Here is a 10,309-nt window from a genome sequence, read left to right as displayed (position 1 = left end):
CCTTCTCAACTTTCCAACCCTTAATCTAAGTAATTCATCCAAAACACTTTTGAGTTTATTTCTTCGAAGCCAACTTCGAAGCACAAAGACCGGATCAAAATTGATTTTTGAAAACTTCCCTTTGCGTGTCGACCTCTGAGAAACGGCCTCGAACGACAGGTGAGCAGCGAGCGAGTACTGCCTAATTTCTAAGCAGTTTCCTGTTTAATAGCCCTAGCATTCGGATGTTGCGTTGTTCGGTGACAAATTGGATCAGTGGCGCGTGTTCCTCTTGCCTCGCACATGGCCGGGGAACACGCCCCGGCGCCTCCATCGAAAGGCCCCACTTCACGCACACGATCCCCTAAGTGCCCGTATCCTATTTCCACGGGGGCATAGGGGGAAAATGGTGTGGTACTACCACGTCGGTCGATTGACTTATACGCTTAAATGAACCGAGAGCAAAGCTTATCGCCGCCATTGATCGGAACTTCGCTTTCATTCAGAAACGTGAAGTTTAACACGGGTTAAAATGCTGTCATACTGCGTTAATAATTTTCATCGAAGTAAGAGTGATTTGTAGTAGAAATGTGATTGCGTCATATTCATTTCTTGGTATTATCAAGGCCTGTACTATGAGTGTTAAAAAACAACTAAGGATAAACGCAATACAAATGTGGTGCTTAGTGTCTTAGATATTATAGGGAACCAGTGTTGGAGGGTGTGCTAGAGCATAGTTTCCTAACCGGTGGTCCGCGAAGACTTTTTGAATAAAAAATCAATAATATAAATATTTATTATTTTATTCCAATGTTGATGGTCCGCAAAACATTTTATGATTTTTTTGGTGGTCCGTGGATGTAAAAAGGTTAAGAAACTATGTCCTAGAGTATCGATAATTAATATCACTTTAAAAGGTTTTGAGAGCTAGATAAATCAGTTTTATTCTTAAAAATATAAGGATTGTCTTTCCATATCATTTAAAGATCCTAGGCCATATTAATGATATTTCTTTGTTGCGAAACGGTCACGGATATATAAAATTACCAGATCCACAAGATTATTGTTGCAGTATACGACATTTGACAATGCTCATCAAGTAAATGTCGCTTTCTAAAGGCGTATACCTATTTCGCTGTCCTAAGAAACGAGTAAATCTATTGGCTGAATGAACGCTGCATGATTATGATTATTCAGCAAGCTTTGTAGTCCTAGATATTTAAGCCTGGACTATATTTTTTATAGAAATATGGATAACTAGTGATTTTTCTGTCGTTTTTTTATTGTTCATTAAGCATTATATATTTTTAGAGTGATTATTGTTAAGTTGTTTTGTCATAAACATTAATATGTCGAATATTGATTTTAATATATTTATTATTATTTTATTTATTGAAATTTCAAATGAGTAGAGAGAAAAACATTGGAAACATATCAATTGATTGATTTTTTCTCTAATGCAGACTTATGCAAACACAGCTAAGAATTGCCAAGGGACCATTTAAATGTTTTAATCATAAAATACTACTTCAATTATCGTCCCCTTTGGCTTTATCTCTATGAGAAAACGGAATTGGTGTCTCATATTTCCAACTCTCGGAACTAATTGCAAACTAGAACTACCTTTTCATCTGAAATATGACTTCGACTTCGTTACACAATTTTATTTAATTAATTCCCATAATGGTACACTTTTTATTTATCTCCGGTGGAAAGTTCAGTTCAATTTCGTTACATGTTCGCTAATGTACTGTTTGTATTGGATTTATTGGGTTCAGAAAATACACATACACGCATTATCAGTTAAAATTCAGCAGCACAGCTTTAATAGGCCCGCGCTTCCGTCACATATCCGACCTTTAGGGCTCCGTTTCCGTTCTTTTGACATATATTTTCCAGTAATAGGACACTCGTAAATGGATTTTGTCAACCCTCATCTAGACGAAGGTCGAAAGAACAAATACGGGAGAGCAGAAATAGTTCGAACGCAAATACAGAAATGTATATCCGACTTGAGATACGATCTGCGTACCGTCGGAATAGTACGACTATGCACAATGGCGTCAACTATTCGACGAGCAAATATGACGGGAATTTAATTAAATGGGAAATATTAGAATATTTCACGGCTGCAGTGCGAAAAAATTTCCCTCAAATGGCAGCATCTAGAGATATGAATGTTTGGAAAAGTATGCTTATAGTCGAGATATGGGGTTGTTATTATATATTGTCGTGCTCATCGGAACGAAATTTTAAGATATAGCGATTTTATTTCGTAGCACAGCTAGGGCCGCCGAGAGTTGAAATGACAAAAATAGCATTTTATATATAATATAATATCTTGATAAAATAATAATAGGTACGAGTTTACCTTTTCTATGCTACAAATAAATATAAAATTATCTATCGTTGCGACATATTTTATCAAATCATATTTTATGCGAAATATGTTCATTAGGCATTAAAAAATATTACAAATATCTACCCATAATATTTACCAGATAATTAGTCGAGTTTTCTTTGCTACTCAGTGTTGCCATATAGTGAATTTCCAGTCCAGGTCAAAGGCAATTAAGGCGTGCCGTCGTGGTGAAGACGCTTAAATATCAAGCGTTTATATTTAGACTTTTTATGGCAATATTACGAGTAAGAGTTGAATAAAGTACATCGAAACCAAATTTCGCCCAATAAAAGAGCGCAAAAAACAATTATCACTTCTCAGAAGTCAAAAATCCACGTCAAAAGCAATAAAATCGTGCCGTCGCAGTCGCAGTGTGAACGCTCGTTACCGAGCGTTCCCACTGCGACGGCTCCGACACGATTTTATTACTTTTGACGTGAATTTTTGTCTTCTGAGAAGTGATAATTGTTTTTGCGCTCTTCTATTGACCAAAATTCGGTTTGAAAATACTTTGATCAGCCCTCTTATATTAGAAATCCATAGTAATATCGGTAAGCATTAGTATCATATTTTTAAAATATAGTGTAATATCGAAATACAGACAAACTGTGACTAATATGTGTGATGCGATGTCTGTACTTCTTCTTCCGCTTATTTTTCCCTGAGGGATGAGTTGGCTTAGTTTGTATTTTGGACTTGACCTAATGAAAGTTCTAAAAATATAATTAGTCTTAGAAATTTCATTAGGTTAGGTTTGGGTTTGAACATCAAATTGACGTTTCGCAGCTGTCAAATTGAGTTTCATAGACATTTTAGAGCAGTATATTAGCGCCTATTAGTTAAAAATCTATTTTCATTAGTAGAAACATATATATCTACTGATTAAATGTATTTGGATTTGACTAATGAAAATATAACTTTTCCACTTTTCCAAAAAATACACATTTGCTATAACATTTATATTGAATGTAAATAAATAATGATTAGTTTGTAAATATTATATATTACTACATAAAGAAAAGTTAAAATCTTTTGTTGAAAGTTTATAATTTCACTAATAAAAATATGTATCTACTAGTGAAAATGTATTCCAATATGATTTTACTGAAATGACATATTTTAAAAAATATTTTCGGGATAGATTCATGACTGCTTTTCTGGATTTTTTTTTTGAACAAGCACATTAAACTGAATGTATTTTTTTTATTTATTTTGATGCAAATATAAAAACATTAAATTTATATAATTCAATGGTGTTGTTGTTTTTTTTTTGTTTTTTCTTTGCTTCTTCCTTAGGTATTTAATCTGAAAATTCAGATCGAATACCTAAATTACCTGCTAATAATTTACACTCGTTGAACATTTTCTCTCATGCCTAATATTTTTTTAACATTTAAAAAGCAATTATTTGCAAATAAATTTGCACAAACGAAGCCGCGTCAAAAAACTACAATCTGTTCCTTCGAATAATAATATTTATTGTGAAAGTCCTACCTAGAAAGTGGGTGCTTATGAAAGCAATGTTCCGCTCCTTTTATTTTTTGTATAATATGTATAAAAAAGGGCTTAAGGAACTTATACCTGAAATACATAAGTATATAGGTACATCTTAAACAACTGTAATTTAGTTCAGATTCATTATTTGAGGTCGGTTTTACCTTTTTTAAGAAATATATTCTTGTTATGATTTTCTCTAGAGTTTGGTCCCTCAAGGAGAACGGGACCCGGGAATTTGTCCCCTCCTTCTTTCTTTTGGCAGACTTAAGCTCAGCTTTGAAAAAGCCTTCGATAAACCTTGAAATTATTTTATCAAAAAATAAAATTTAAGAATAATAAAATATTGTTCAACGTGAATGTAATTTTGAACTCTCTCATAGTCAGTATTTTTAAATAAGGTAAAATATCTAGGGTTTTGATGCGAAATGCTAAGCATCTCAACAATGTAGTAACGCTTTATGTTTTAACAATTATTAAAATAAACATCTAAATCCGTGTATAACGTATAAAGGTTATCAAAAGATCAATACTACATATTTAAGTATTGCTCTTAAATTTATTCACAACATTTTTTCTCAGAAAATTATTAATTAGTTTTTTTTGGTTCCCAGTATATTAAAATTTTAAGAGGATAACATGATATGTTTTAAGATATTTATATCTGCAGAAATATGCATATTTGTCTGCTAGATACTTATTGTATGTTAAGAACTTTTTAAATGGTACACTGGTTCAATTTAAGTTATAAAAAATAAATGATTTCTTAACAATATACTAGGTAAGGCCTTTCTACCAAATAAAGGAAACATTAAGGTAATTAAAAAAAAACAACGTTTGCTTAAATCGAATAAGAACTACTGTTTATTTTGTCTCTAAAGTGTGAAAGTTTGTATTGATGCTGGACAATTATTAGAATATCAATTTGATACTTTCGATATTACAAATAAAAATATAAAATAATGTATTATACATTTATCTGATTCAATTATATAAAAAATGAATATTTAGTCTTTATTCCTAGATCTGAAATAGTGGTGTAACAATAAATCTCTATTATTTGTTAGCTTATTAATAAACTAATTAAAAATGCATGAATTTTTTGTTGTTTATTGTAGATTTACAAACGGAAGTATTACAAAATTTAATCTCTTTCATTGCAGAAGTGAGACTTGTACTAATGGTTGTGTTTTTATATCTTAAATTGTGGTTAAGTCTTATATATATATTCAGATATCTTAATACTGCAATACATATATATTTTCTTGCTGATTGTATGACTATCTCTATAATCGACTTCAGGTATCAACAGCATAAATATATGTGAATTATTGCGGTATTTTTTTTTCACTTGAAAATCTTAAAAATATTCTTAGAAGAAAATGTTTCATATAAGCTGAATGGAAATCGATAGATAATATAGTTATGTGTATATCTATAACTATATAGAAATTATTAATAATTGCTGTAATCTCTCATACCTTTATTTTCACTCTTTTGGGCTAAGAATAAACCGAAATCAAATATGTTCTCAGTCTCAAATATTAATAAACAGATTTAATGCAATATTATTAATATTAAGGTCTGTTTAAATACGTGTTTGACGAGCAAGTTAAATTAGTTTAGTTGCTTCAGAAATCTAAACAGTGAGGGTTGCACGCCGTGATTATCCAGGTTTGTGCCATTTAATGGCCATTCTGCGAGTTCGGGCATTATAAATAGTATTCATTAATTCGCTTAGGACTAGGATCTGTTAACAACTTTAATCAAGCCCTACGTAGGCGAAGATTAATTCAATCGCATTCAAATCAGCATACCGCATCTCTACCATAATATATACAGACGAACTCGCAATTTGAAGAACGGCAAATTGTCAATAGTTGGCTCAATATCGTGTTTTGAAAAGTCAAGTTATAATATGAAATTGAAGCGGATGTACAAGATAGGTGTTGATCTAAAATTATACATAAACGGAAATATAATATAATAGATAAACACATTGTATAGGCGAGGTATGATTCATTGTATCGGCGACAATACTGCAAAGCGGTCTTGTCTACTAGTTAATATAAGAAATGGAGTATTCTGATGATGAACGTTTCTTGGAGGAGAGTCACATGTCAATAAGTAACTACTGCCATGGATCGGATATTAGTAGGTAATGTAAATGTTTTATTTATTTTTAAACGTGTGTTATATAATTTGTTATTGAATTTTAAGGTCGGAAACATTATTTGCTAATTGGATGAACATTAGCAAAAATTTAAACGATACTGAAATTTCATTTAAAGAGATTCCGGTAAAACCTGTTAATATGTTTTTTAAAAGGTATACTCAATTTTACTACATATTTTTAATATCTGTATATTTATTTATATTTACATAATATTATTTTAGTAGCAAAATTATGAAAAGTGGTATCAATGACAATAGAAATATCACAATAAAATCTAAAAATAAAAATCTACGAGCTATTATGGATCAGAAAAAAAGAAGACGTAACAAGATAATTGATGCACATAAGTATATAATTTGTATTATATTGTATCTATTTTTTATGATAATGCAATACTTTTTTATAATAAATACGTAAAAATCTGATTTTTAGAATAATGCATAAAATGTTGTTTGTAACATAAAATAACCGTTTATTTAATATTTGGTTTTAGAAAATTTAAACTACTTAAACCAAGCATTAACCCGGATGAAAATTTACCAGATTTGATCATTGAACCAGAAAAACCGAAGGAAGAAGAAAACACTGATTTCATTGAATACATTGAAACTTTAATAAAAAACTTTCAATTACCGCAAGAAAATTGTGGTTAAAATATACTTGAGTTTCTTATATAATGAATAATATGTTTGGTATAAGAGTGAATTTGATTATGTTTATAATAAGTTAAACGCAAATAATTGCAACTTTGTATATTTTGTTGAATTATTGTTTCTGTATTATATTAAAAATTGTGTGGAAATATATCTTCTTATTTTTTTTATTTACTGAACAATAAACGTGAAAAATTGTAACATAAATAAATATTTTGATTTTTTCCAGTATTTTTTTTTATATTATTAACATTAAACAATTTTATTATTTCTCAAAACATCCTATTGGAACAACAATTAGGATTCAGAAAAAAACATTCCACTGAGACTGCATTACAAAAAAAAAATATTTTTGCATTGAAAACTATTCTGAATTTAATATTATTTTTATTATATAAAATAATAATGAAATCTGTTGCTTTGAAGGCATCATAGATTTAAATTGTAACTTGTGTGATGATAAAATGATATTTAATATAGCAAGGAACGTTTCTAAACTATAAAAAATATATTAGTTATTCAATATAATATGTTGCCATTTCCTCGTATAATTATTGTAACAACTTAAAGAAAGAGTTTATTATGATAACATATACGTATGTTAACAACAAGTATTTCCTAATTTTAGGTGAAATGTCGCAATTATGTCCTAATAAATATACTAAAGTAATATATATTTGGATTAAATACTACAATTGTTTGTATAAAAAAGAATCTTGTCTAAAAATAACTGCAACATTTTATTCTTAATCTGAAAATCTAAAACGAGAAATAAAAATAAGCTGACTAATCTAGAATATCATACAATCACCTAAATGCAATATATACTCTTTGGTCTGTGATATTTTCTATTATATTTAACTGATTTACACTTAAGATCATTAATACACAATTTATAGATTATCACAGAAATGAAACAGTCGTAAAATTATTTGGAAGCGATTTTTAGGAATTGTGTCTTCATAAATTTCAGAATTCAAAAGCATAGCGAACTCACAGCATTTTGTGAATTCCTTGCCTCGTCATCAAAACAGCAATATAATGTTTACATATATATTTCATTGGTATTAACATCCTTCCATCTATTGTCTCTGTATGATGTTATACATTTGTGAACCTTTCAGTTGTGTAACAATATTAACGACTTGTCTTAGCAAATATAAATATTTTCAGTGCTCGTATATATTTTATAAGAATTTATGAAATCGAACATATTTTCTTTCCAAATAAAATTAAATAGATTTTGTGTTCTTCAAAAACCATTTTATTTTTGTCACTACTGTATATTTAAAATATTACTAATTCACTCTCATATTTTATTATTTAACCTAATTGTTATATTCACGAATTTATATTGCAATGTGAGACAGTCTGTTATCGTGATTCATATAAACACAATTTTAGACGTTTTCTTTGCATTGAAATACACAACAGTTTTATATTCAAATTAATAAAATAAAACAATAGGAATAACATTCAAATGTTTAAATCGATTTTCAAACCGTTTCCATAACGACGATTAAATATTTTTTAAGTTTTATTCACTTGTTACGACGCGTAGAAGCAATTTTATATAGTGTAGTGTTAAATCAAAGTTACCTGTTCAGTGTTAAATCAAATTTACCTGTTCCATTGTTCAGTGCCTAATATGTAAGTCAAGTTTTTATTATTAATCTTTCTAATAGTGATTTAGCAATTACTATGCACAATGTCTCTTCTTATTTTATCGAATTTACTGTCATTTTGAAAACGTTCGTATTATTAATATTTTATAATTTTTAACATTTGAACCCATGCACTTTATTCTATTCTTAACGCAACATTTAATGTAAATTCTTTGTTTTGGCATTTTCAACACAAAAAAATTTCCGAGCGTAAATAAATGCGTCGTTAATATTATCTGTCAAACACAAAATACGCGTCCAATATTGAATTGCCAATTGACATGCACATCACAAGAATACCAATATAAAAAATGAGCTATAGCGAAAATAAATAGCCAAGAAATGACGTCCAGATATTTTCTCGTATATAATTCTGTTAACTTCCACAGTAAAAAATCTCTTATTCATTAAAATTAGATTCGTATCTATACTTTTAAAACAACCCTATATTATATTAATTAATAGAAGCAAAAAAAATCACTTAAATATTAATTTTTATTTTAATGATTTAAAATATATTTTCCTTTTGAAGATATGACATTCCATCTCTCGGTCAATTTTTTAATTCCATTAGCATAAAATATTTGAGACTTTGATACAAAATATTCCCAAAGCAGCATTTTTACATCGTCTGAATTTTTATATAAATGTTAGTCGAATATGGAGAATAAGGTGGACGAAAAAAAACCTTCCAGTCAAGTTCATTGATTTTATTGAGAAGCAATTTCGTCCCATGGGACGCGCATTGTCATGTTATAGTCTGTTGACAAGTGACTTTTTACTTCCTCGTGTATACGATCTAGCTGATCACAATAGAAACTTGCTGTTATTGTTTGGCCAGGTATAAGAGTTTCGTAAATAATCCTTTTACAATCCCGCCGCCATACATACAAAATTTTTTTTTTAGAGTGAGCCTGAGTTTCGAGGTTGGTTTTGTTACTTGACCTTTGGATAACCACAGTCTTCTATGACGATTGTTGTCGTATAACACACATTTCTCATCTGCGGATATCAAAAGCGACTCAGTTTCAAGATCCACCTGTTTTCTTCGCTCAATTTGTGTGGAACCCATACACTTTGTTTTCAAGCCTTCCCAATATGTTTAATGAGACTATGCACTATTAAATCAAACTTGCTTAGTTTCTCAGACAGCTGATTTGCTGTCTGAGAAACTAAAGATTTGCATGAGAATTTGCTTCAATGAGGATTTGCTTCCATTTCTGCAGCAAGGACACCTTTATTGGTCTTCTACATTCAGGACTATTATAGATATCGTAATTTTCCGTTCAAATGTTTTTAAACTATCTTTGACATTATTGATTATTTTATTTATTACGTTACAAATGTAATTTCGTATAAATGGTTTATTTGGTAAAAATGTATATTAAAAAGTCAGAATATAAGCAGTTATAATAAATATTAGATGGGTAAAATTTTTATTAATTTTTCAGAATTTAATAATACTTTATATTAAATAGACAGAATTTATATTAAATGTTATCAATTAGATAAATAGTCAGAATATTTCTTTTCAGACAGTATTTATTCAACAGTCAGTTATTAATTAGTCAATATTTATTATTACAGTTTATTCGTCAGTAGTGATAAAAAATTGACAGTATTTATATTTCAAGTTCAAGGTCAATTATATTTTGACATATGCTCAGCGTTATATTTAATGTACATTATCAAGGCTCGTAACATTGTCAGATGTCACACAACAAGCCGAGCTTTCTCTCCGCTGCCGCTCTGTCGTAATTCCGCTTTGTTCGTTGCTCTGAATATATTTGCGTCCTACATACAATCAAATTGATTTGCTACAGCTTAGTTTAGAGTTATTTTTTGTTGAATGTTTTCCTCTATCGCTCGCTCACACCTAACCTATCCAGTAGTGTAGGTGCGAGCGAGATATTTCTAAAATAAATAATTTATTGCCCATTTT

At 29.5% G+C, this 10,309-nt stretch overlaps 1 protein-coding gene across 2 annotated transcripts; it reads left to right on the top strand.

The window, feature by feature from the left end:
• The first annotated feature begins 5,909 nt into the window (after window positions 1–5,909).
• LOC148235701 (uncharacterized) lies at window positions 5,910–6,872 on the top strand. 2 transcript variants are annotated; one of them, XM_088184974.1, is made up of 4 exons: window positions 5,910–6,032; window positions 6,095–6,202; window positions 6,275–6,397; window positions 6,544–6,872. In XM_088184974.1, exons 1-4 carry the CDS (start codon window positions 5,950–5,952, stop codon window positions 6,701–6,703), a joined length of 474 nt encoding a protein of 157 aa, XP_088041100.1. In that variant the 5' UTR covers window positions 5,910–5,949; the 3' UTR covers window positions 6,704–6,872. The 2 variants fall into 2 exon arrangements, with proteins under 2 accessions (XP_088041100.1, XP_088041099.1); XM_088184973.1 differs by having other exon boundaries at window positions 6,272–6,397.
• Window positions 6,873–10,309: the final 3,437 nt, after the last annotated feature.

This window comes from Plectrocnemia conspersa, unplaced genomic scaffold (assembly GCF_051122295.1).
Source record: "Plectrocnemia conspersa isolate PC_06_02 unplaced genomic scaffold, ASM5112229v1 ptg000004l, whole genome shotgun sequence".
Classification (NCBI taxonomy): Eukaryota; Metazoa; Arthropoda; class Insecta; order Trichoptera; family Polycentropodidae; genus Plectrocnemia; species Plectrocnemia conspersa.
Note: the sequence above shows the minus strand (reverse complement) of the source record. Positions and strands in the feature narration are given on the sequence as shown.